This window comes from Rattus norvegicus, chromosome 12 (assembly GCF_021556685.1).
Source record: "Rattus norvegicus strain SHRSP/BbbUtx chromosome 12, alternate assembly SHRSP_T2T, whole genome shotgun sequence".
NCBI lineage: Eukaryota > Metazoa > Chordata > Mammalia > Rodentia > Muridae > Rattus > Rattus norvegicus.
In genome coordinates, this window is record NC_141545.1 from 24,070,082 (window position 1) to 24,098,072 (window position 27,991).

The 27,991-nt window shown below is 45.1% G+C and overlaps 1 protein-coding gene and 1 long non-coding RNA gene across 5 annotated transcripts; both read left to right on the plus strand.

The window, feature by feature from the left end:
• The first annotated feature begins 12 nt into the window (after window positions 1-12).
• LOC148002240 (uncharacterized) lies at window positions 13-7,133 on the plus strand. Its single transcript, XR_015634296.1, has 2 exons — window positions 13-227; window positions 5,162-7,133. It is a non-coding gene; the product is annotated as an uncharacterized LOC148002240 (long non-coding RNA).
• A 4,398-nt stretch (window positions 7,134-11,531) lies between these two features.
• On the plus strand, window positions 11,532-27,911 carry LOC148002241 (NXPE family member 3-like). Of its 4 annotated transcripts, none has more exons than XR_015634298.1 (6): window positions 11,564-11,800; window positions 20,048-20,790; window positions 21,801-21,917; window positions 23,827-23,974; window positions 24,165-24,377; window positions 25,679-26,401. XR_015634298.1 is itself a non-coding variant. In XM_087579543.1 (5 exons), the coding sequence occupies exons 1-5, from the start codon at window positions 11,744-11,746 to the stop codon at window positions 26,209-26,211; spliced, it is 1,629 nt and encodes a 542-aa protein (XP_087435669.1). In that variant the 5' UTR covers window positions 11,532-11,743; the 3' UTR covers window positions 26,212-27,911. The 4 variants fall into 4 exon arrangements, 2 of the variants coding, with proteins under 2 accessions (XP_087435669.1, XP_087435670.1); XR_015634297.1 differs by having other exon boundaries at window positions 21,835-21,917; XM_087579543.1 differs by lacking the exon at window positions 23,827-23,974 and having other exon boundaries at window positions 11,532-11,800; window positions 21,835-21,917; window positions 25,679-27,911.
• Window positions 27,912-27,991: the final 80 nt, after the last annotated feature.

Here is a 27,991-nt window from a genome sequence, read left to right on the forward strand (position 1 = left end):
ACTACTTAGACTGGACTGATGGGGCGTGGTTACGGGTTTTTCAGTAGGGAGTGTGCTTGGGGGTAGGAGATTGCTGCTTGCATGCAGAAAGAAAGGTTCCTGAATAAACTGCTTCGAGAAGAACTTCATGGTGTCACTCCTTTCTGTGGGACGGAGACGGAGATGACAAGTGGTGGCCTGGATGGGGAAGTTTGTTCAGAACTCATCGCAGTCAGGGTGGCTAGATGGTAAGTTCCCAGGTAAGTGGGACGAGCTAAGCTCTCGGGTTCAGACTATAAGGTTCCCAGTTTTGGGACAAGTTGCACCAAGCGCAATGGGGAACTCGACCTCCGCTCAGACAGTTCCCCAGGCCCTCAAGGATTTGTTGAAAGCGAAAGGAATCGGGCTAAAGAAAGACACAGTGGAGAACTTTTTAAAAGCAGTGGACCAAGGTGCTCCATGGTTTCCTGTAACAGGACAGACACCTGACTATGCCCAATTGGGAAAAATTAGGGAAAGACTTGAGGTTTGCCGAGGAGCAGGGGGTTTTATCAAAAAGAGTAATGCCAGTATGGAAATTAGTGAAAAATTGCATAGGAGATGAGGAAAGATGTGGTGCAGAGTTAAAAAAGGGCAATGAGGCGATAAGTCAGGTTAGACAGGAAAGCTCCCAAAAATCGGAGACCAAGGGAACTTCTAGACAGGGAGATATGTCCCAAGACGATCTGGAGAGCATTGCAGACAGCTTAGAGAAAGTGAAACTGAAGGTAGAGCCATCAGCTCTGGGGCTGCCTCATCCACTGCCGTACGATCCGGGCAGGGCAGAGGGTTGTTGTCTACACCCAGAAACCTGGAGGGAACTTCGAGCCCAATGCTTCCCTGTATTTCAGGATGCGCAGGGCAATCGCACACATGAGCCGCTAGATTGGAAGATTGTCCAAAGACTGGCCGAAGGAGTTCGCGCATACAGTCTTACCGCTGCTTATGTAGTGGCGCAGTTAGAATCCTTACATCTCTTTTGTATGACTCCTAGCGATTGGCAGAATCTGGCTTGTGCCTGTCTGACATCAGGCCAGTATTTGGACTGGAAGGCATACTTTATTGAGTTTGCTGCCGAGCAGGCTGTGGTCAACGCTCGTAACGGGCAGCAAGTTTGGGATCAGGACATGTTGCTAGGACAAGGGAGATTTGGGGCAGCTCAGATCAATTATCCTCTTCAACACCACAGGGACCAGGGCATGGAAATCCCTTCCTAATAGAGAAGAGGTGATCGGAAACTTGACTAAGATCATCCAAGGACCCACCGAGCCCTTTGCAGATTACATTGCTTGTATGGTGGAGGCGGGAGGCCGGGTCTTTGGGGATCCTGATACCGCCATGCCACTGTTGAAACAGCTTATCTTTGAGCAGTGTACTAAAGAGTGCAGACAAGCTATTACTCCGTATAAGGGAAAAGGCTTAGAGGTGTGGATATAGCTCTGCAGGGACTTGGGGGGAGGGGCTTTGTCTAATTCAGGGTTGGCTGCTGCCGTCATGCAGATGTCCCAAGGACGGAATGGCCAAAAGAATAATAACTGCTTTAAATATGGGCAGCCTGGCCATATGAGGCGCCAATGCCCACAGCTAAAAGGAACAGGGGATCAACGGCCTAAGATGTCTGGACTATGCCCCAGATGCAGAAAAGGTAATCACTGGGCCAATGAGTGCCAGTCGGTTAAGGACATTCACAGGCAGCCACTTAATACCGGTGCCCGGCCAAAAAACTTGAGAGGAGCCCCCAACCACAGGACCTGCAAATATATGGGGTGGTGTCGGAAGGATGGCCCAACCTGAATCCTCCGATGCACTGGGGCCGCCCCTGAGAGCAACAAAAGGAAGTGCAGAACTTAATCTCAGTTCCACCACCAGACTCATATTAACCCCCCGAATGGGAACTCAATTAGTGGATACAGATTCTAAGGGCCCTTTACCTGCTGATACAGTGGGATTGATTTTAAGAAGAAGCTCTGCTACCATGCAAGGGTTAATAGTTCATCCCGGGGTGATTGATCCGGATTTTGCCGGGCAGGTTAAAATAATGGTGTCTTCCCCTAGAGGCATCGTTGCGATATCTCCTGGGGATAGGATAGCTCAACTGCTCCTTTTACCTAGGTATCACTCTAAATTTCCTGCTAAAGATTTGGAATGAGGAAGTAAGGGCTTTGGCTCAACTGGGGTCTCTAACATCCTTTGTTCCTTGGACCTTGACACCTGGCCACTGTTAAAACTGTCTATGGAAGGGAAATCCATATCCGGCCTCCTAAATACTGGTGCTGATTGTAGTATCATCAGCATCAAGGATTGGCCCACTGCGTGGCCAAGACAACAGTCAGAGCAAACACTGAGAGGACTAGGATATGCTCAAATGCCGGAAATGAGCTCTCGTATCCTACATTGGACGGATGATGAGGGACATTCTGGTGAGTTTCAACCATATGTATTGGCCGTTCCAGTGTCCTTCTGGGGTCGTGACCTGATGAAAGAAATGGGCTTTATTTTAACTAATGAAGGGCGCTACAACACGCAGGCCCGGGATATGATGATGGGAATGGGCTATGTCCCTGGAAGGGGGCTAGGCCGCTCTTTACAGGGCAAAGCCTCCCCTGTGATGGTCCGAAAAAAGACTGATCGTGGTGGGCTGGGTTTTTCATAGGGGCCACTGAGGGAGCTTTACCCATTACATGGAAAACTGAGGATCTGGTGTGGGTTCCTCAGTGGCCACTTCCCTCAGAAAAGTTGAATGCTGCCCAGGAATTGGTACAAGAACAGCTAGAATTGGGCCATATGCACCCTTCTACTTCCCCCTGGAATACTCCTATATTTGTTATAAAGAAAAAATCAGGGAGATGGAGACTTTTACATGACTTGAGAGAAATAAATAGACAAATGGTTTTGATGGGCTTGCTTCAGAGAGGGCTGCCATTGCTGTCTGCTTTGCCCAAAAATTGTCCTATAATAGTTTTAGATATTAAAGATTGTTTTTTCTCAATTCCTTTGCATCAGAATGATATGGTTAGGTTTGCCTTCACTGTTCCTTCTCAAAATAATGAAGAGCCTGATAAAAGGTTTGAGTGGACGGTTCTGCCACAGGGTATGGCAAATAGTCCTACTATGAGTCAACTATATGTTGATACAGCTTTAAAAGAGGTTAGACAGAGGTTTCCTAAGGTGAAATGTTATCATTACATGGATGACATCCTTATTGCAGCTCCCAGAGAGGAGTTGCTTGATGAGGCATATAGCTGCGTGGCTGCACAGTTAAGGGAAAGGAACTTGGTTGTGGCCCCAGAAAAGGTTCAAAAGGACCTGGTAGTAAATTATTTAGGGACAAAAATAACTACAAACTCGGTGTCCCCTCAAAAGATCCACATTCGTACTGATAAATTATGTACATTAAATGATTTTCAAAAATTATTGGGAGACATTCAGTGGGTCCGCCCTTCTTCGTCTTTAACCAATAAACAACTACAGCCACTATATGACCTCTTACCATGCGATACCAATTTGAATTCTCCCAGATGCCTTAACGATGCTGCCAGAGCGGCTTTGAGTTTGGTGGAGCAGGGCATTCAAGTTGCTGCTTTGAAGCACAGAGATGAGTCACAGCCTATTGCATTGTGTATCCTGCCAACAAAACAGCCAACGGGGGTCTTATGGCAAGGGGCTCCCTTGCTCTGGATACATCCAAAGATATCCCCACCCAAAACACTTGTTCATTATCCCACCTCAGTGGCTCAGTTAGCCTTGCTTGGCATTCAGCAATGTATACAGTACTTTGGCATCCTGCCAAAGGATTCGATAGTTCCCTATAATGTAAAGTAGCTGGAAGTGTTGTCAGCCTCAATAGATGATTGGGCTATTGTGAGGTGCAGTTTTCAAGGTAACATTGATAATCACTTTCCCAAGGATCCAATATTGCAATTGATTACAGCTCATCCTGTGATTTTTCCTCATATTACTTCTAAACATCCCTTAACGGATGCTCTGCTTATCTTTACAGATGGTTCCAAGATGGGTTGTGGAGTACATGTAGTTGCAGGAGCAGCACCACTTACTATATACAATTCCCCCCTGCATCACCCCAAGTTATTGAGTTACAAATTGTGATTAAGGTGTTTGAATTATTTCTAGGCCCTTTTAATTTGATCTCTGATAGCCAATATGTTGTTAATATGTTACAATGTTTGGAGGTGGTGGGTAAAGTTAATTTAAAATCTACCATTGGAAAATTGGTTCTAGCATTACAAGACTTAATTTTGCATAGGTCTTCATCTTTTTTTGCACAACATATCCGTGCTCATACCGGGTTGCCTGGACCCCTGGCTGAGGGGAATGATATTGTAGATAAAGCCTCTAGGGCATGTGTGACCTTTTTCATTACTTCACCTGTTGCATTGGCTCGAGATTTTCATTCATGTTTTCATGTTAACTCCAAGACCTTGTCCTCCCGATTTAAAATTTCTCATGCAGAAGTGAAAGATATTGTAAAAATGTGCCAAAAATGTGCCAAAAATGTGCCCCATCATTGCCTCAGATTGGGGTTGGGGTCAATCCATGTGGGTTGTGCCCTCTACACCTATGACAAATGGATGTTACCCACTTTCCAGAACTTGGAAAGTTAAAGTATCTTCATGTTTCCATCGATACAGCTTCTGGAGTTGTTTTTGCCTCTCTATATGCAGGAGAGAAGGCACGTCATGTGATTGCACATTGCTTTGAAGCTTGGGGTGCCTGGGGGCAGCCTAAAGAATTGAAAACTGATAATGGGCCGGCCTATACTTCTGCTTCTTTTGTGTCCTTTTGTAAAATGATGGGTGTTCGATTGACTCGTGGATTGCCCTACAACCCTCAGGGGCAGGGCATTATTGAACGAGCCCACCGCACCCTAAAGGAACACTTAATTAAACAAAAGGGGGGAATTGCATCTGCTGGCTCCACCCCTAGGGAAAGATTAGCCATTGCTCTCTTTACCTTGAATTTTTTAAATGAAGATAAGCAGGGTCAGGTTGCAGCCTAGCATCACGTCAACCCTGATGCTTCTTCAAAAGGCATGTTGATGTGGAAGGACGTCCTAACTGGTACTTGGCAGGACCCTGACCCAGTGTTGGTTTGGGCGAGAGGGTCTGTTTGTGTGTTTCCCCAGGATCATCGGCAGCCGCTGTGGGTCCCGGAGAGGCTGACCAGAGTGGTCCAAGATGAACGGAAGGAGGATACTATGGATGTTCCTGTTGTTGCCGATGCTTCCTGGGGTGATGGCTGAAGACCTACGCTGAGGACTTTTATCTGTATTTCCTAAACCCCTGCCATTGACGCATTCAGCACAAGTGTTTCCCCGGTTTTTCTCTCTAATGCTTCGTTACAGTTACCCCTCTTTGCCATGTGATGGAGAAATAGCGCCTCTCAATGATATTGCAGCTTCAGCTGAAGGGATTGCTATGCTTTCAGATGATTCAAAATATTTCTCAGAATAGTGATTGCATTCAAATGTATAATCAACCAGCTGCATGGTTTGACATGCCTATCAATAGTTCTACTAAAGCTAATGCCACATGTATTTGAGGGGTGTGGCCTGCCAGTATTTCCAAAGGCAATGATACCATACCTTCCCAACCTAGATGGGCTCCCTTTTGCAAGGGTACCCATGAGTCACTTCCACCATGGACTGGGTGTCAGGCTAGAAAGGCAGCATGGGCTGTAACGAAGTATTTTACCTTTTCTCCTTATATTAGCACAGTCCATAATGGCTCATTTTCAGGATATAATTGGACCTATCAGAATCCTGCTCAGGCAGTAGCTAGTAATCCTTTCAATGTGTGGTTGTTGTGTGGAGTGAATGGTAGTTGCACAGATATTTTTCCTCTGAGCATGTTAGTGGGAGGGGGTTGGGGTAATGTAAGCTTTCATTGGAATGGATCTATAGGGTTTGAAACCTCTGTTTCTCAATTTGCTTATGGGCTTAATGTTTCCTTTAAGGCTACGCCTGTCTGCATGTGGCCTCCTTTTGTGTTTATTGTCTATAATGGGAGTTATGATGATAATGTTGTTAATTGTAGTAGTGGTAGTTGTTTCTATAGTATGTGTTGGAATGTATCTGCATATTCTTTAGCTGTTGTGACTAGGATGCCTCATTTTGTACCCGGGCCTGTTCAGGCTCCTTCTGCTATGACTTTGTTTAGGCAGAAAAGGGATTTTGGCATCACCGCAGCCATTGTTTCTGCTATAGCAATCTCTGCCGCTGCAGCCACAGCTGCGGCAGTATCCCTTACCTCGGTAGTACAGACTGCTGCCGCTGTGAATAGTTTATCCGCAGGTGTTGCAGAAGCTTTGGATTTATCCCACAACTTATCTCAGTATATTACAGGAAATTGGTCTTAACATTTTGATGGACTAGTTCGGGAGCTTAGACAATCCATCGTCCATATCAACTCCACCCATGTGGATGTGTCTTTAGCTGGAGGACTGGCCAATTGGATCACCACAGTTGCCTCTCAGCTGAAAGAATGGGCAGGACTCGCTGGACTCGCCCTGTGCCTGATTCTTACGAGCGTCCTGGCCTTTTGGTGCATTTGCCATATGCGGTTTCATCAACGCAGAACTCAAACCTTAATGATTGCAGCAGTGGAGAAGGGCAGTCTCCTCAAGTGTGGCTTGGCGTGCTAGAGAAGTAGTCAAGGATGGATAAGACTCCCTGGGTGTGTCACCAACCTAAGACAGGGATCAAACCTAAGCAGTTTGTCTCCCAATGACGGGTAAGGGGCATTGCTGCAGGAGGCAACCTAAGACAGGCATTCTCTCTGCCAAATATAAAGAATGGGGAGATGTGGGGAGCGGGTGTGGCGGCAATCACAAGATGGTGCCCGGGACTGCTGCCAAGTCTTATGACTAACACCTGACTTCCTCATACACCCAAAAGTAAGCCACTCCCATCATGAGAGCTGCACAGGCGCACCGTGACACAAGATCAGGCCATTATCGTGGACCTATGAACTGAGACTAGGTAGACTGGACTGATGGGGCGTGGTTATGGGTTTTTTAGTAGGGAGTGTGCTTGGGGGTAGGAGATTGCTGCTTGCATGCAGAAAGAAACATTCCTGAATAAACTGCTTTGAGAAGAACGTCGTGGTGTCACTCCTTTCTGTGGGATGGAGATGGAGACAACACATTATCATACTATCAGGGCTTCCTGAAATGCACTACAATATACTTATATCTGTATTATTGCTCTTGTACTGCTTCTTTATATTACTCCAACCAAATTATCTCACATCCATTTGGCTAAATATTTGCATACCATCTTTCATCCAGCAATCGTGTCCTAAAGGATAAGTCCTTAGCATGGCAAGATAACATGATGCTGTCTCCTGGTAGACGGCTTCCTTTTATACTCCAAGACAAAAGCCTTTTGTGTTCAGCATTGATAACCTGAGAATTAAGAGGCAGTCCAGTCTGTGACCCCAAAAGCATCATTTGGTGCACAGTAGTATAGTGACCTGTTTCTCCAAAGTTTCTGCCTGATGTCTTAATGTTTTGATGTCTCCCTAAGTTTTCCATTTACTCTTCCTCATGGGTATGGGTACTGCCTTCCTTTTTTAAAATCAGCCACTCAGTGTTTAAAAGTGTTGTCTCACAGTAGTGTGATCCTGTGGATAACAAGGGATTTTGGTAACATGACTAATATCCGCAAACTGCAAAATCTTCGTTAAAGCACTTACTATGAGCAGGGCCATCATCAGATTTTAGTGGTAATGGGGGAAGAGCTCTTACAGAACCAAGCCGGGCAAAGATGGCACCGAGTGGTTTTGCCTCTTACCCTTTTCCCCCTTGCTAAAAGCCATTAGATTTCATCCCTAAAGATAGCAACCAGGGTCTATTCTCTTATTTGGTCACTTTCTGCCCTTGGGGCTTATTACCAAGATCCAGCAATCTAAATATGGACCTCCAACAATCAAAATCCCCCTTTGGCTGTCCTAATTGACACGCCCAATCAAAACAAACCAGATCACCCTCACACAGCTTCCCCCTTTTTCTTTACAGTCCACCTTTGCCTATGGGCCACAACTGTCTCCTCTCCAACCAGAGGCAGTTCTTTATCCTGGGGATAAATAACCCTGACCCCTATCCTTTGTTCCCTTCCTCTTTTCCCTTGTCCTCTCTGTCCTGTCTTTGTCTCTTATTCCCTGTTCTTTGTCCCTCCAGGGTGAATAAATCTCTTTTGTGGGAGAATGTGGTCTTGGTGCATCCTGTGCTGATACAGGTCCTTTCAATGGGAATCCTAGAAAGAAAATGCATAAAGAGCTCTTGACAAAGCCAAATTCCAGGCATGACACGGTAGTGTTTTCCTGGAGCCTGCCTGGAATTGTGCCCTGCAGTCTTCTAGTTAGGGAGAGGCAGTGTGCTTGCCTGCAGTGTGCTCTAGCACAGACCTCTACATACCTGCAGCAGGGGAGGCCCCGGACAGGCTGTAGTTTCAGATGTTGAGCTGATTTGAGAACCCTTGACTCCTAATGATAAAGTAGATTTTCCAAATAGTGTGTAAGATAAAGCCTGTCACAGAGGACAGGATCTCGTGAGCCTCTTCTAACTCCCTTGCCAGAGTCTGATCATTTGTCAGACCAAAGGCAAGCACTAAACTAGAGAAACAACAAAGTCCACTTAGTTAACATAGGTCATTAAGTGTTAAAGATTTAAACCTAAGGCTGTAAGATCTGGATTTTTAAATTCACAGCATTTGAATTTTGAACTTAAGAAGACTCTCCTGCTAGGTACCAGACTACTCAGAAGTACCTGAGCAGTAATCACAGAAAAGACAGAAGGAGAAAGCAATGGACGGGCTCTGGAGAAATGTCTCAGAGGTTAAGAGTTTCAGAGGTTGCTCTTCCTGAGGTCTGGAGTTCAATTCCCAGCAACCACATGGTGGGTCACAACAATCTGTAATGAGATCTAATGCCCTCTTCTGGCATGCAGGTTTACATGTAGGTAGAATACTGTATACATAAGAAATAAATGAAACTTTAAAGAAAAAGGAAGCAGCGGAGGTCCATGTAAACGTAACTGTATATATCCTACTGATGCTATAAATGAAATAAAACGTGGCAGACATTACAGCACAACATTTCCACAGAAAGACTTACCAGGAGCTCTAGTTTTTCCTACATTTTGTAGACATTCTGATGCAGTACCTTTTCAGGTCATATCCAAAGTCCTGTTAAGTGGAAACTTCAAAGGAATCGAACTCCAATTGGCTACAGTTTTCTTTTAACCCCCTTTGGCCTCCTAGTGGACTTGAGAAACATGTAATTGTGTTTGCATTTCTTTACCCCTGTTTAGATATTCCAGGAAAAAACTTTTCTGATTCCGATTTCTTGGTAATTTCCTCTATAAATCTATAAGGCCGCTTCACATATTTATTTTTAAATATTTGCTCTGTACAAATATTTACCAAGTATCTATTTACAAAAAAAATACAAAATTGCACCTTTTAAAAGGTGAAGTCCAGTCATCATCAAATCAAAGTAATATGGGTGGTTTGGGTCCTCCGTGCCTCAAAAGTCTGAAATGAGAACATCTCCCACACTGTTGGATATAAAGGACAGGATCCAGCTCCTTCTTTTCCTAAAGCTGTGAACACACAATTGGATGGACCCATAATTTGAGGAGGCATCAGCAGGGAAAGTTTCTGTCTGTACTCTCAGTAACACACAACTCCAGCAGGCACGGCTGCTCCTGGCTTTCCTGTTAGGCACGGCCCCTCTTGGGTTTCCTGTTAGGCACTCCCTTCCTGCTTTTGTTCTACACACAGAGGTGGCAGCAGTTTTGTCTCACGGTCCTGTGTCAATACAGCTGGATTTGTGGGTTTTTAATTTACTTACCTTTGCTTTTCAAGGCAAGGAGACTCAGTTGTAGGAGGGAGTGCACTGAACCTCTCTTCCGTTTCTGTCTCAAGCTACTCATGACCCATCTATTCCAACTTCTGTTCAGTAGACTCCATCCTCAAAGACCTCCTTCCAAAGGTTTGCAGCGTCTGATACCCTCTCTGCACTCACAGTTCTTTTGCAACATTCCTGCTCTCTCAAGTTTGGCCAGTTTCCATTCTCCATGCACCTCTAGCCTTCATGTGCCAGTTCCTACATGACATCACTTCAAATATCCAATGACTGAGAAACACCTGATCAAGGCTGATGGACTGGGTCGAGTTTAGACTGTTGATTTGTACAACCTTTTGTGGAGCATGTGGGATTTGTATATAAAATATATGCTCCTTGACCTTTTGATGAGCCATCTGTAAAATCATAAATAATTCTGTTTATGATATTTAGATTTTAGGCAATGTGCATGTGGTATCATAATAAAATATCTGAAAGGGGAATCCTTGTTGTGATGAATATCTGTAAATCTTGAGGAACTTACTAATGTGTCTGCCCATTATCATCGATATGGAATGAATAATCTAATAATAATAATAATAATAATAATGATGATGATGATGATGTCTGTAGGCTTTTACTGGTAAGTTGTTTAACACCTGTATCTCTCATTGTTACTACATTTATAATTTTCATAAAACAATAAGTTATAAATTATTGCAGAGTTATGATGTGTATGTTTCTGTACCTTTTTTGTATATAATTCCAGTAGGTGAAGAGGTAGAAGAAGGATAAATAATTGATAAGGAAATATGAAATTAATTCTATGAGCTACCTCTTCAGGAGAAGCATCATTTAGTAAGCTAATAAACCGCTCTGCATTAGGTGTTATTTTGCTTAAAGAATTTATCTGAGAGTCTCCAGAATGCCACTGAGCAGAGCCAAACCCTCAGTAGCTGTCGGCAGACAGGGACATGCCCTACTGACTTGGCTCTAAACTTGTTGTAAGTCATTGAGGGGGCACTGTGTGGGAAGGTTGAGGCTGAGAGGATGATGGACAATTTGTTGTTGAATAATAGGTTGATTTGTATTACATCTGGAGCTCTGTGATGTTTTGCTCTTTCAGTTTATTTAAAGTGAATGTTAAACACTCATCTCAGTATTGATTAGACAAGTAGGAGAGGAGAGACTGCATCGGCTCGGATTGAAGCCCTTTATGTCCGAGTTGCAGTTATTCCCCTATTAGAAGTCGGGTCCACTCATTTTTTTCCCTTTAAAGAACAATTGATCGATCTGTACTGTGTTATTCTATCTGTGAGGGGAAACAAACAACAAAGAAACAATAACTAAGCTCTGGAGCAGCGGATACATGGGCAAGGAGCAGAGGAGACCCTCCCTCACCCACCCTACTCCATCCCACGTCCCACCCCCCTCCACCCCAACCAACTGGGGCTCTTCCTTGGAACTCCAATCTTGCTCCAGCGCCTTTGTGTGCGCCACTCACTTGGGAGCAGAAAGGGTCTCAGGGTGGCTTGAGCCCAAGGACTTCTGTGTTCCCAGTAAACATTCCCGCACCCCCAGAGGTCTTCCCACATAGAACTGTGAATAAAGGTCCTGTTTTGCTAACCTGAACCCTCCCTCTCTTAACCCCTTTATAATAGGGACAGCTGGACCTTAGCCTCAACGAACAAGGCTATAGCTGTTAGTCATATTTGTTAAGTACATCTGTTAGGTCACAGGGTTTATGGAAATTGGAGGTTATCACAGCAAATCAGCTCTTTTATCATGGGAATTTAAAATGTCTTATCTACCTGGGTTCGTATTTATAATTCAACTAGAGTCCAGGGTGTGTGGATCTGTTCATGGGGCAATTCAAGGACTACAAGATTCTGACCGTGGGCTTGGTCTTTCTGCTTTTGGTAAGTACTTTCCATGCCTCTCGATGGCTTCCTTACAACTCTCCCATGGGTAGATTGGTTAACTTCTGTAATCTTGGAGAGTGAACTGGGGGAGGCTCTCATAAAATACAGTGGAGCAAGGTGGGGGTGGGGGTACCTAGTGCGTCCAGACCATGGTGTGCTCCTCAGTATATACCATGCATCAGGTCCAGTGTCAAGGGGGTTTACTTGGGGAGGGGAGAGGAATAAGGGTCTGAGCAAGGGGTAGTGGCAGACAGGTAGACATGTACACAGGCAGGCAGACAGACGGTAAAATTGCCAGGAGTGTTCCTGCTCCGACGGAAGGGTGTCCTGGGACTTGGAAACCTAGGGCAGCTCTGAGTAGAGAAGCTATCTGAGTGAAAAGGCATCCTGAGACACGGAGGCTCAGGAACCGCACAGACCTGAGAGGAAGCCTGTTCAGCAGAGGCATGGTAGCTCCCAGGGAAGGGTATCCCGATCTACACTGAGGACTCAGGAGCCTCAGCCCCCTCTTTCTCTTCCCTTCTTCCTTTCTTCTCTTCATTGCTTCTTGGCTTCTTCTGATGAGACTCACACCAGGCAGCAAATCTCATAAAAGTGATTTATTGGAGCGTCCATGAAGAGAAACTACAAACTCAGGGGTGGCCGGCTGCCCTCTGCTCCCAGCAGTGGGAATTGGACAAATGGTAGCGGTTATATAGGATTTCTTAGTGAGAAGAGGTTTTTAGGAAAGAGATTTCCAGATTGAAGATTTGGGGATTTCAAGTCCTGATCTTGGGGTGCTCAAGGATTGGTGGGTTTTCTTGTTTAGGGATTGATGGGTTTTCCCATCAGGGATTGGTGGCTTTTGTTCCACCTCTACTCCCCTTTCCCTGCATCAGTCCCAGGGCTCAGAGTGGGAAGTCAGAGTCGTTCCAGGTTGCCTCAGCTGAGGCATCAAGTCTATGGAACTGTTCAGGCAGGCTAGAAGAGGGGATGCTACTGTAGGTAGCTCCTGCAGGATGGGATGAGCCACTGTGGATAGCTTCTGTGATGGCTGCAGGCTAGGGAGCAACCTGGTGTCTCCATTTTGACAGCTCCTGTGGGGGCACAGGTGAGGAAGGAAGGACTGGCCCGCAGCTGCACTCCTTTGCTGGATTTTGCTGCAAACTGCTTAGAGACTTCAATGAGGATTGGGAAGAGAGCTGAACAGAAGGACAGAACGAGCGGGGGAGAGAGAATGCAGGGGAGCATATCTGTATATGCAGCCTACACCTGGTGCATCTAGAGGGGACAGCAGCAGCTATGACATAAGCCAATGACATAAGCCATTGTTAGGTCCCTGGGAGGAGCCTAATGTACTACCTGTAAGCTAACATTTCTTCATTTTTGTTTACTTAAACATGAGGAACTAGGAAGGGGTGATGGTAGGGCAGAAGTAAGTATTGTGTTCTTTAGAAATTTTTCAGCTGACTTGGGACCCTAAGAACACTGGGATGCTGGCCAAGTCCTGGGAGACCTGGCTGTTTCACGGCTGGCACATATCTGTAGTTCGGAAACTACAGGCCCAGCTGAAGCAGTCTGTAGGGCTAGCCTGGAGCACTGTGGGTAGCTGCTCTGGATCCTTCCTGGATGCACATCTGGAATGAGCACCTGGACTTGACAGGATACTGGAGCACACACGTATACCTTAGGGAGAGGAGATGAGTATGTTAGGGAGAAACTTTTTTTCTTAGGTGTATATTGAAACTTTTAGACCCATGGTCCTGTTAGTTGCAGGGAGGGGAGTTCCCAAACCAGGTAATGAGGGAGGAATCCCACCCTCTGGAATAGGCCTTGATAGGTGGGAAACAGGCTGTTGATTGACAGGTTACTTATGTGGAGTCCATTTGACCCATGAGAGGTGGATCCAAGCGTATTCTCGGAGGCTTACAAGAATCATTTTGAGTTTACAAAAAGAGATTAACTTTAGATAGGTTAGCATTACCATCGTTTGTAATCTGTACTGGAATCCACAGAGGAGATTAATGCAGTAGACACACATCTTTGCGTCAGGGTAGAGGCTTGGAACACAGCTTTTTGTTAAAAGAATGAACACTCCTTAATCTGAGCTCAGGGAAAAGGGGCAAAAGCTCACTTACTCTTGATTTTCAGTATGACCACAGGGCGTGAAAGAGGGGCATCTTCACTCTCTCCAGAAGCTCGTGTGTATGTAACTTTAGCGCAGTAAAAAAACACATTTTAGTCTATGTTTGAGACACCAAAGGAAACTTAAATTCTTGAGCTTGTGACTGTGATAGTGGATCACACAGTAGAAGGCTTTACCAGAGTGAAGACTAATAACTTATCATAACTCCCTTGATCAATGTTACAACTCTGAGCTTTCAAAGCCTTAACACAACAGTGCAGTGAGGGGACGAAAGGTGAAGAAATTTTAATTCCTTTTATGTACCTTAGACCACTTTATCACCATTTAAGCTTTCACTTGCATTAACCAACCCTAAAATACCTTGTCAGGCTCTAGAACACTCTCTTAGGTCCTCATAACTTTAGCCTCTGTATCCTCAGCCTCACAGAAACTCTACATCTATCCCCTGTCTGGTGCTTCACTATGAGTCACAGGTGGTTGCTTCCTGGGAGCAGCCACTGTAAAGTGAGTTACTTTAGATAAAGGAATAGTAAAAAGTTAATTCTGAAACCTGTTTGGCTATAACATGAACCCTGTAAGCAAGGCAAACCAGTTTGCCTCTTTTAATCAGAGACCTAGTAGTCTTAACTAGTGAATGAATTGACTAATGAACTAACATGGTGGTGGATTACCTTGGGGAAGGAGCTGTTGTGCTCTGGCTTAGAGTTACATCTAGCTTAGCTGTCAATGTTATCAAAGACCTGAGAAGGTTATATTATGCCAATAGCCTAGGTATCTATTAAAATGTCAGACTAGTCCATAGCCCACTACTTAGTTGTCCCTGCCTTCTGAGGTCTCCATGGCACTGAGGGCAGAGGCAGTCTTTGGCCATCAAGCCCAGAAGATGAGAAGCTTTTAATGTGGAGGAGAAACATGGGAGCGACTGACCTCACCTTATCATAGGCAATATGGGACAATTAATTCTTCAGGTGTCCTGTTTGTCCACAGTACAGGCTGAGCCCTAGCATTGGGTGAGGCATTGAGGGCAGTCTTTCCCAATGGTTGTCTCCATGCCCATGTCTTCCTGGAGACCTTAAGGGGTCACTACTAGAATTTTGGAGTCTCTGTCATAAGTTTAAATATATTAAATGCCATAGTCAACAGATTCTCTGACGGGTTTGAGGCCTGGTAGTTGCCAAGCACATCTGAGATGAATAATCTCTGTCTGCTTTTGGTATCTGCTCTAAACTGTATCCTGTAAACCTTACCTAGGAGGCTAAATAAAGCTTAATTAACCTCATCAGTTCTTGCACAACTGGATATATTTCTGAACACATTTCAAGGTTTGATCATTGACAAGGCTACTGACTCCCAACTTGCATTTCGTTGTTACAGGCGCATTCGTGAACGTAGGAGTAGATTCCATCCCTGTTAGGGCTGAGCACGAAAAATCGTGATTTTGTGTTGAAGCTCTTCTAGTATCCAAATAAACCCTTTTACTCTAGAAACACAGCCCATAAGAGACTGGGAACTCTTCTGATCTTTATATAGTGTATCATTTCGATATGTTTTTTTTTTCTCTTCTTTTTTTTTCTTTTTTCGGAGCTGGGGACCGAACCCAGGGCCTTGTGCTTGCTAGGCAAGCGCTCTACCACTGAGCTAAATCCCCAACCCCTAGTGTATCATTTCGGGACATAAGTTTCCTGTACGATTTAATTTATAAAATAACGCATAGCTTATGAAAATCTAAAGCTACACTATAGGTTAATAAAAGCAAGAACAACGCCAAGCATAGTTTAGGCCACTGATTCTAACCTTTTTAACGTTTTTAAAACCTCAAATTTTTGGATTATTCTCCCCATATTTTATTATTTTAATGGTTATTTTATTTATTTGCATTTCAACTGTTATCCCTCCTTCCAGTTTCCCCTCTCCACAAACCCCTGTCCCATCTCCCCTCCCCTCTGCTTCTATGAGGGAGCTCCTCCTCCCACCCACATACTCAGGCCTAGCTCCCTAGCATTCCTCTATGCTGGGGCATCGAGCTTTCACAGGACCAAGGGCCTCCCCTCCCATTGACGCAAGAGAAGGCCATCCTCTGCCCCATGTGCAGCTGGAGCCCTGGGTCTCCTTGTGTACTCTTTGGTTGGTGGTTTAGTCCCTGGGAGCTCTGGGGGTGTGGTGTGGTTGGATGATATTGTTGTTCTTTCTACGGGTTTACAAACCCCTTCAGTCCTTTCCCCAACTCCTCCATTGGGGTCTTGGTACTCAATCCAATGGGTGGCAGTGAGCATCCACATCTGTATTTGTCAGGCACTGGCAGAGTCTCCTAGGGGACAGCCATACCAGTCTCCTGTCAGCAAGAATTTCTTGGCATCAGTAATAGTGTCTGGGTTTGGTGTCTTCCAATTTTAAAAAGTAGTTTAAAATCTCTCAGTTATGTTTTTGTAATTTTAAAATAAAGCACCTTTTAAAGAGTGAAAACATAGAGCAGTGGTGTACACAATGTAATATCTCTAAAATTAATATATCCATATTTTAATTAATTAATTCCCTTTACATTCCAATATCAGCTCTCCCCATCTCCTGTCAGTCTCCCCCTCACAGCTCCCCCACACGGTTTGCCTCCTCTTCTCTTCTGAGACGGTGGTGGCCTCCAGGTGTTACACATACACACAGGCACACACATGCATGTACACAGTCACTGCAGGATTAGTCATATCCTCCCTCACTGAGAGCAGACAAGAAGGCCCGTTTAGGGAAATGGGTTCCCCAGACAAGCAACAGAGTCAGAGACAGACCCTGCTCTTGTTGTTGGGGGACCCACATGAAGACCAAACAGCACATCTGATAAATGCATGTGGGGATCCTAGGTACCACCATGTTCATTCTTTGGTTGGTGGTTCAGTCTCTGGGAGACCCCAAGGGTCCAGATTAGTTAACTCTGAGGGTCTTCCTGTGGAGTCCCTGTCCTCTTCAGGTCCCTTAGTCCTTCCTCCAATGCTTCCGCAAGATTCCCTGAGCTCCATCTAATGTTTAGCTGTTGGTTTCTGGATTTGTTTTGGTCAACTGTTGGGTGGAGCCTCTCAAAGGTCAGTTGTGCTAGGATCCTGTCTGCAAGTATAACAGAGTATCCTTCATAGTGTCTGAGATTGGTGCTTGCCCATAGGATGAGTCTCAATTTGGGCCAGTCAATGGTTGGCCATTACCTCTGTCTCTGCTCTATCTTTGTCCCTGCACATAATGTAAGCAGCACACATTTTAGGTCAAGAGTTTTGTGTGTTGGGTGTTGGCCTTATCCCTCCACTGGGTGTCCTGCCTGACTAAAGAAAGCAGTCAGTTTCCTTATCCCCTACTGCTAGGAATTTCAGGGAGAGTCACCCCATTAGACACCCTGACCCTCGGCACATTCCAGGTCTCTGGCACGTCCTAGAGATGCCCCTCTCCAATCACCTCTGATTTCTGTTCTTTCTACCATGATTTCCATACATATAATCCCCTCCCTCAACCTACTCCACTCCCAATCCATTCTCCTTCCCAGTTTCCTCCCTCCATCCACCTATGACATCTATTTTATTTCCCCTTCTGAGAAAGGGCCAGCCTTCAACCAGCATCCCCTGGCTTCTCCTTGTTATTTGAGTTCTTTGGGTCTGTGGCTTGTAGAGTGGTTATCCTGTACTTCATGGTCAATATCCACTTAAGTGAGTACATACCATGAGTACCTCAGCTGGGATGATGGCTCCATCCATTTGCCTGCAAATTCTCAACAGAGGAATCTCAAATGTCTAAGAACTCCTAAAGAAATGTTCAACTCCATTAGTCATCAGGGAAATTCATATCAAAACAACTCTTAATATTCTTACTCACATATCTTAATGGCTAAGATCAAGAAGTCAAGGGACAGCACATGCTAGAGAAGATGTGGAGCAAGGAGAAACACTCCTCCATTGCTGATGGCTGTGCAAACTCCCACAACCACTCCTGAAATCATTAAAAAACAAAGATATCATGAAATTTGCAGGCAAATGGATAGAACTAAAAAGTGATGGTGTACTGTGACTTACAGAAGCTTTTCAGTTTTATGAAGTCTCATTTATTAATTGTTGATCTTAGTGCCTAAGTTATTGGTATTCTGTTCAGAAAGCACTCTCCTACATCATTGAATTCAAAGATATTCCTCACTTATATCCTATTTAGTATATGTGGCTTTATGTTAAGGTCTTTTATCCACTTGGAGTTTAGTTTTGTGCATGGTGATAAAGATGAATCTATTTGCTTTCTTCTACACACAGCCATTCACTTAGACCAGCACCATTTGTTGAAGATGCTCTCCCTTTTCCATTGTATGGTTTTGTGGCTCCTTTCTCAAAAATCAAGTGTCCACAGGGTTTATTTCTGGGTCTTCAATTCAATTCCATTGATCAACCTGTCTGTCCTAATTTAAAAGCTGCTTTGGAAACGTGCTTCTCTGATCAGCTCATGTCACATGTTGCTGTTCTTAATCTAGATGTCAGTGAAGCCATGACTTCCAGTAACAGAGATGGCTGCCAGCCATGTGTCTGCCATTAATCAAGATGGCAGGGAAGCCACAGCTCCACCTTCTTTTTCTCATAGTTAAGAAGGCAAGCAGCCACGTGTTGCTTATATACCAGAATAGAATCATGTCACATAGTTTAAAATTAACTAAGTGCAAACTTTTTATCACTAACCCAGGTTATGAGATTTAACCATATCCAATAACTTACAGGTCAATAATCCTGGTTTTGACCCTGGAGTTAAAAAACTTGCCTGGGTCTTAAAAGCATAACCCAATTTCCACCAGCCATAAAGGAGAACTGTAGAAAACAACGTCGCAATTATACATATTTAAATAACATCTGAATTTGTGTTCTGTGAGATCCAGCGGCCAGAAAACCAAGAAGAGAATTGAGCCAGGTGGTGATGGCAGGAGAAAGAAGTACCATCTATTCACAATTCAGAACCAGTCAGAAACAAGCATGGAGGGGCCTCATACCAGCAAATACATCAATAGTTAAGCATACATTTTAAATTAGCTTTAGTTAATCTAAACAGACTTTTATAGTCTTGAAATTTCATCATCATGCAAAGAATATTTTAAACCAGGGGTGAATTACATATACAGAATGTTGCAAAAATATAACTGAATTTCTATCATCATATAAAAAAATCATACCAATTTAAAATGTGGGACTTGTTACTTTTTCTTAGTCTCAAAGGGGACAGAGTAATAAACTGAAGGTTCATTAGAACTGAGAAGTTTTATAATTGTTGCTTTGTACCATGTGGTTATATTATGATGGCCAAGTCCTACGTAGCTCATATGACTCCTAGTTAAGTACATTTTTGTTTCTCTAGGCATATATGTTTAAATGAGAGTTCCATCTAAGTTACATGCACATATACACACAGAGCTAAATCTAAGTTACATATACACAGAGTTACATATATACAAACTTATGCCCTAAACAAAAATTGATTCACATATATACTTATGTATAGATTTTAATGATAAGCTTTTTGTTATGTAAGTTTAAAACCAAATATTGTGCTACTGTTCTCCAATGTATCAGACAGCACACACACACACACACACACACACACACACACACACACACACAAACACACACACACACACACACACACATAGAGTTTTTAAAAAAAAAACCAAGAGGCATTCACTGCTGTTCAGAGTACCTGGGTATAGTTCCCAGCACCCGTAGGGCAGATCACAACCATTTGTAACTCTAGGTCCAGGTGATCCAATGTTCACTTCTTATCTCCATGGGCACCAGGCATGTAGTGCACATATATATGGATGCAAATCAATCATATACATACAAGTTTTAAAAAAGAGGAAGAACCCCCGCAGGTACCCCGATTTTTTGGTAACATATGGTAACTCAATTGGGACTCCTGAGAAGTTCTACTGACAGTATTGCCCCAGCCTTGCGATGTTTCTTTCACATAGATGTCATGGTGACTCAAATTGCTGGCTAATGAAGGACAGACAGAAAGACACAGGCAGGTAGGTAGGACACCTAGATACTACTCAGCCAATAGGAAGACAATGGGACACACACAGCACACTGGTATAATCAATCCCCTTTCTTTACCCACAGGCGTTCTGGCTCACGACCACTTGGCATGAGCCCATAATCCGGTTGCTCCCACCACCCCGTCCTGTCTCTGAAGATGTCTCAGAGACCATCGACAGGGACTCTGTCCCTCAAGAACTCTTCAACTTGACTAGCCTTGTATACTGGCCTCCAACTGGGGGAGATAGGGATGACTTTCTGGCCTCTACCAGCCCCAGAACCTCTACCTACCACTTGAAGGGTCCTGCCCAGGCCAACTATACTCTGGGAAGTAACCTAGAGGCCATCCTTGTGGCTCGGGATCACTGGGGTAGGCCCAAAGCTCATGGTGGAGATCTGTTTCGGGCACAGCTGCTGGGTCCAGAATTGAGAGCAGGAGTCCCAGGGGAGGTGAAGGATCTGGAGAATGGCACTTACCTCTTGTCCTTCCCCCTGCTCTGGGCTGGATGGGCCCAGGTGCAAGTGCGACTGATCCACTCCAGTGAGGCAGTTGGGGTCCTGCAAAGAGTCTGGAGAGGAAAACGAGCCACTGTTGATTTTAGAGGGCATTTCCGAGGAACAAATGGCATTCAAGAGACTGTCATCTGTAATGTGGACCCCCAGTCAACTGGAGCCAAAGGGTCTACCTGCCATTACAAGGATGTGGTTTCTGGGGAGATCTGGTTCTGTGCTCAACCCCGTACTTTGCCTTGCAATGCTTTAGTGGGTCACTCGAGTGGAAGTTATCTGAAGGTGACCACGCCACATGATGAAGACCTGCTGGCTGGGTAAGAAATCTAGAATCTTAAATGAGTCCCAGTCTTAACCACAGGCATGTGGAGGTGAGAAGACAACTGGAGGTGGTCAGTTCTCTCCTTCCACCATGTGGGGCTCAGGTATCAAACTCAGTCTTTGGTTTTGGCAGCAAGAACATGGTGGTCATCATCGTCACCACCACCACCACCACCACCACCACCACCACCACCACCACCATCACCTAGAGATTCCTACAGCTCAGTGTGAACTTGAATTTCTTGTGTGATTGAGGCATAGAAAGCAAGATTTCAAGATTATCCTTGGTTGCATAGTGTCTTAGTTAAGGTCCTACTGCTGCAAGCAGATACCATGACCAATGCAACTCTCATACGGACAACATTTAATTGGGGCTGGCTTCCAGGTTCAGAGCTTCAGTCCATTGTCATCAAGGCAGGAACATGGCAGCATCTAGGCAGGCATGGTGCAGGAGGGGCTGAGAGTTCTACATCTTCATCTGGAGGCGGCTAGGGGTAGATTAGCTTCCAGGAAGCTAGAATAAGGGTTTTAAAGGCCAAGCCCAGAGTGGCACAATTACTTCGACAAGGCCACACCTCCAAATGGTGCCATTCCCTTGGCTAGGCATACTCAAACCACCACACATAGTGAATACAAATTGATCTTGGGAGCACGAGCATGAGACCCTGTGTCAAAGACACAGGGGGAGGGTGCTATGTTCCCCAGTAACTGCATGTTTGTGTAACAACAGTAACAATTTATAGTGCTTTCTAGACTATAGTGGCAGGAAAATCGTAATTTCTCACATGTTGTGGAGATCTGTTTGTTATAAAATAGAAGTAGGTGACCCTTCTTTTATCTTAACTATCAGTGTACTGATAAGACCCTCCCTTGTATATTCCTCCTAACCACTATACTCACCACATGTTAGTGTGCCCACTTTAGTGTAGTGACCCTGATTTACACGGAGGATAAATAACCAGTCAGTCATGGTCTGCTCTTTTTTCATCTAATTTCATCTGGTCAGCCTCCCTCACCGCTCACACTCAGTGTTTCTTCAGGAATGTGACTGACCAGAAACTCCCTTCAGGCATACCTCCAATCCTTGTCCTACCAGCAGCCTGGGGAAACATGAGTAACATGGGTGAGTAAGACTGGGACATGGGGTTGGGGATGGGCCTCAGCTTAGATGGGCTCTGTGTGTGTGTGTGTGTGTGTGTGTGTGTGTTTGTGTGTGTATACTCCGTGTGTTGTGTGGGTGGGGTTCACTTTCCTGTGTAGAAGAAGTATATGGAGAACAGGCTCCTATCAAAATGTTTCCCCCAATTTTTCTGTATCTTATTTTATTTTGCTTTAAGTTGTGTTACAATTTCCATTTCCTATTTTGTGCACTCTTGCGTGTATATGTATGAGAACATATGTGCCATGTCAGACATGTGGAAGTCAGACGACAACTTGCAGAAATTAGTACTCTCTCTTTACAGTGTGAGTTCCAGGAGTTGAAGTCAGGTCATCAGGCTTTGGAACAGACACCTTTACTTGCCAAGCCATCTCACTGGCTCCTATGGTAGATTTTTAGTTTTGTTTGGTTTTGTTGTTGTTGTTGCTTTCTGCTCCCCCTCAAGGAAATGGGCTTCATTGGTTTGAAAATCAGTAGTAATCAGAGCGAAAACAGATGCGATCCTTTCAGCGCAAGGGTGTCTGGGTAGTTGGTGTACAGAGCTCAAACTTGAAGAAGAGCTAATTCTGCTCTATCCAGGCCACAGTCAGAAAACAAGGAGTGAGGTAGGACCCAGGTCCAGTGCACATATTAGTGCCCATAGACCTCCAAATGCAATGTTTGCAAAGTGACCATCTGGGGGGCCTTGACTAATCAAGTATCCATAGTCAAAGGTTCCAGGCTCCCTCTCCCTCTCCCTCTCCCTCTCCCTCTCCCTCTCCCTCTCCCCCCTCTCTCTCCCTCTCTTTCTCCCCTTCTCTCCCTCTCCCCCTCCCCCCTCTCTTGGTACTACCTAAATAAAGAAGAAATTAATGTCATTGGTGCCTCCCTCCAAGAAGTAAGAAACCCCTGAGTCCCAAAGGTGAGACTGAAGTGGGAGGCAGAAAAGAGCTAGAGGAACCTTCCCAGCAACTGACAGCTGGAATCAGGTTAGTCCTTGAGAGTCCACATGAAAGTGCACACATGCACACATGAAAACTTTGTGGAAACTTCTCAACAACTAAAGGACATGGGCACAGGTTGGAATGTACCAGTTGCTTCAAGCTTTCCCTGAATATACTGATACAGTGCCCCTAGGGGAGGGCAGGTTAAGTCTAGCACCTCAGGTACAAGGATCCAAGTGCTTAGCCCTGTGGCCTTGGGTTGCCTGTGTCCAGCCTCTTGAAAGTTCTGGGCTGAAGTTCAACCACTCCCAACCCCTAGGATCCTCTAAGCCCTAAATGCATGGGCACTGAGGGAAGTCCTAGAGTTTTTCCTACATGTGGGAAACCACTTCTACCAGGAGAGGTGTGTCTATGGCCACCAGCCATCAGCCTCAAGATAGAGGAAAGGCTCCAAGTGCCATGTCAGTTCTGGGACAGTAAACCTTGGAACATATAAAGGTCATATTTTGTTTTGGATACAAAGTCTGTCACTGAGCCTGGAGCTTACTGTTCAGCCTGGCTGGTCAGTGAGTCACTGGGGAAGCCATCACTTCCTGCCCCTTTGCTGGGGTTCCAAGTATATCACACCCAGCTTTTTATACATATTCTAGGGGGTAAAGTTAGGCCCTCACCATTGTATAACCCACTGAGCATCTCCCAGCACTCACTGGGTTTTATTCCAGATCTTTAGCCTCTGTCCTGCCAGGGTAGTGTAGTACAGTGGTTAGTACTGGGTTGTGACAGCACACTTCCAGGGTTCAAATGCTATTCCTACCTTTGACATTCTTTTGAAAAGCCCACTTTATAGGCTGGCGATAGGACTTAATAGTAGAGTACTTGCCTAGTTGGACGGGCACAGAATGCCATCCCTATCACTGCTCTTGGTCACAATAAATTACTTAATATTCTAGGTCCTCAGTATCCCCATCTACAAGTGGAAATGTGAACAGTGCTATCTCCAGAGCGTGGAGATCCAACCTGGAGTCCCAGCGCTCGCTAGGGGAAGGCAGCAGCATTAGGAAGTCAGGGCCATTCTCGCCTACATGGGAAGTATATGAGGTACATGCGATGGTTTCAAACATTCACAGACATGCAGGCCACACACACACACACACACACACACACACACACACACACACGCAAGTGTAAAAACAATTCATTTACAAAAAATGTAAAGAACACAGCCATTATAGAGCACTCTATGTTGTGCTGTTCTTTTTAATCTGTTCTATTTTTCTCTCTCCTGTAGCCCTGCCCGCAAGGCCCCCATGTCTCCCTGGCCACCTATCTCCAAAACCCTCTGGCTTCTACCACCAAGACAGATGGCATTCGACATTCTGTTCTAGCCGCTCTTTCCCCACTGTGGACAGTATCCTGAACTGCCTGGCAGGACGCATTGTCTACATGATGGGGGATTCCACACTCCGGCAGTGGTGGGAGTATCTGCGAGACACAGTGCCCTGTGAGTGACCTTGAGGGGAGAGGAGGGTCTGTGAGGACTCATGATGGAGAAACCTGACAGCGAATTCATTGACGGAGAGACTCCCTCACTTAGTAGAAAGGTGGTGCAGGCTGCTGGGTCTTCCTGAAGGGCAACGAGTGAATGAGTGGGGTGTTTGCTTTGTTTTATGGTGGAGGCATTTTCTCAGTTTAGGTTTCTCTTCCCAGACAACTCTAGTTTGAGACAAGTTGGCAAAGAACAAACCAGGCCTCCCAAGGATCCAGTCCCCTGTGGGAACTGAGATTACAAGTGTCCATCACCAACCCAGCTTTCTAACATAGGTTCTTGGGCTCCAACTCAGGTCTTTATGTTTGTGGTGCAAACACATTACCAAGTGAGTGACTCTTCAGCCCAAGCCTTAAGGTATGTGAGAGCTAGCCTCCACATCGAGCTACAGGCCAGCCAGCTACACAGTGAGCCCCTCCAAAAAAAGGGAGGGAGGGAGGGAGAGAGGAGGGGGGAAGTCAAAGGAAAGAGGAAAAAGGAAAGAGAAAAAGAAGAAGAAAAAGACAAACTAATTTTGGGAGTACACAAAGAATCTAGAAGCTGATGTATACAAGTTCAGGCTTTTCCTGGCACAATAACTTTGAGACTAGCTCAGGTTACATAAGACCTTGTCTCAAAACAAAAACAATGACAACAGAAACATCTGAAAGTCACTCTCAAGATGATCGTTGCCTGGTGTGAAATAAGGGAGACTGAGGAAGTAGAGAAAATTTTGTATAGAGAAAATAAGTTTGGGTTACCCATATTGCATTTGAGGCTACGGCGAAACATTAGAAACATTAGTGTTCTAAAGGACTTTTGATGTGGAATGAGACTCAGGGAACTGCTAGCTCTTAGACAAAGATCATAGGGAGAGAACTGATTGGATTCCCCACAAGGTAAAGATAGTGAAAAAGATAGAGGCCAGGAAAAGGTCTCAGTGGGTAAAGCATTTGTTATGCTAGCCTTGTGACCCAAGTTCGATCCCTGGAACCCACATGGTGAAAGGAGAGAACTGACTCAAAAGTTGACTTCTACATACACTCCATAGTACACATGTGCTCACATTCACACATGGATGCCATCAACGCACAGTACATACACAGTACACACAGAACTACTACTGTACGACTGCTACTACACGAATCTCTACTACTACTATATGAATCTCAGGGAATTAATTCCTAGTAATGTGTGCCGGCAGCGAGAGCCCTTCCTGGCTAAGTCATGTTGCTTGGTTCCCTATTTTAAAACTTTGTTTCTCCTCCTCCGAACAGCCCTGAAGCCAGTTGATCTACATGCCACTTATGAAGTAGGTCCCCTGATGGCCGTGGAGACAACTCGGGGGACCGTGTTGCACTGGAGGGCACACAGCTGGCCCCTGCGCTCTCGTCTCACCCCAGTGGCCTCCCTGCACTCTGTGGCCAGAGAACTATATGGCCTGGCCGGGGGACCCTACACAGTGGTGGTGCTGGGTATGGGAGCCCACTTTACCACGTTCCCTCCCTCCATCTTTGCTCGAAGACTGGCAGGGATTCGGGCAGCTGTGAAGGCCCTGCTGGACCGGGAACCCAGTACTCTGGTCGTCATCAAACTGGCCAACACTGGCTACAAATCGGTGTATGGCAGTGACTGGCTCACACTCCAGATGAACCGCTTCCTCCGCGCTGCCTTTGTTGGTCTCCGCGTGGCCTTTGTGGATGCGTGGGAAATGACCTCCAGCTTGGCTGTGCCAGACAACATCCACCCAAGAAAGCTTATTGTCCGCAATGAAGTGGAATTATTTCTGTCCTTCATCTGTCCCACCTGAGTGCTCCTGAGGGATCTGAGGCTGAGTGGATTGAGAGAGAGCCTGGGTGTGGCCGTCTCAAATGAACATCTGTGATGGAAACCTGAAGCTACCCTGGCTCACCCACTATGACACTGTGGGTCCGTATTTCATACTTCTCTCTGTGTGCCACATGGACAAATCTAGTTCAATACAAATGATTTGCATCGTTTTCTCTTTTTGAATGTAAGGGGTTGTGTGTAGTGTATGTACACATATATGTTCAGGTGCTCCCCCCTGTGTGTACACAGAAGCCAGAGGACATCTTGGGTTATCCTGTTCTATTACTGCCTTCCTTATTCTTTGAGAAAATGTCTCTTATTGATCTTGGAGCTAGGCTGGCAGCCAGGAAGCCTCCACCATCCTTTTGTCTATGTCTCCTCAGTTCTGGGGTTACAGGCACAAAGTTTGTATCAATTTTTTTTAACGTGTTATTGTGAGTTTGAACTCAAATCCTCATGTTTACACTCTTACCTACTGGACTATTTCCCAAGGCTGTCTTTTCAAAATTTTGAAGACAGCTCTTAGATGTGTGGTGGTGTCAGAGGTAGGAGTATCTCTGAAAGTTCCAGGACAGCCTGGTCCACAGAGTGAGTTTCAAGACATTCAGGGCCACGGAGAAAAAAGCTGCCTTGAAAGAACAGAATGAAAAAAAATAGAAAGGAAAGAAAGAAAATAGAAGTAATGAAGGGAGGGAAGGGGAGAGAGAGAGAGAGAGGGAGAGAGAGAGAGAGAGAGAGAGAGAGAGAGAGAGCGCTTAAGTCAAGAGAAACCAACAGAAACCCCTGAGCACTGCTTGTATTTACTAGTCTATCTAGCTCTCGTCAAGTTAAAATACTTATATTGGAAATAAGTAAATTATTGAGGCTAGAGAATGGCTCCATTGTTTAGAACACTGACTTCGGAGAAAATTGGTTTGGTTCCCAGCAATATTGTGATGGCTCACAACCATCTATAACTCCAGTTCCAGAGAGTCTAACTCCTTTTTCCTACTTCCCCAGGCACTGCTTACATCCGGTGAGCATAAATACAAGCAAAATGCACTTGCACTTACAGTCATGTCAATATATCAACTTTTAATAAGTTACCAATGTCCAAGCTTGCCTGCAGACACGACAAAGCCATGTGCCTGATAAGCCTTAAAATAAACAGAATGGGGGCTGGAGAGATGGCTCGGTTCTGTGAGTGTGGGCTGCTGTGCAAGAGGCTCAGTTAGATGAGTGGCTTACAACTCCCTACATCTCTCGTTCCTATAGAAACAACGGCCTCTCTTGATCGTCATGGGCACCTGCCCGCATATGGTGTATACTCACACAGACACACAAACCTACACAAGAAGAAAAAATAAATACAAAGTTGGGCATGTTGGCACAGGCCTTTAATCGCAGCATATGGACGCAGAGTCGTGTGGATCTGAGTTCAAGGCTAGCCTGGTATCAAAATGCTACATTACTAATACGCCCAATCAAAACAGACAGCTCATCCTAACACAGGCTTTCTCTTCTTTTATAAACTGCCATTTGCCTACAGACCACGTCTGTCTCCACTTTATCCAAAGTCCTTCGTCCCTCTGGGGCAAATATGTCTTTCACCTTCTCCCTTGTCCCTTCTCTTCCTCTCCCTTGTCTTCTATGCCCAGTCTTTGTCCCTCCGGAGAAAATAAATCTCCTTTGTGTTGAGAACTTGGTCTTGGTGCGTCCTGTGAGAACTCCAGTCTTTTCACAGATCAAGAGTGAAAATATTCTGCCTGTCAGCGAATGGT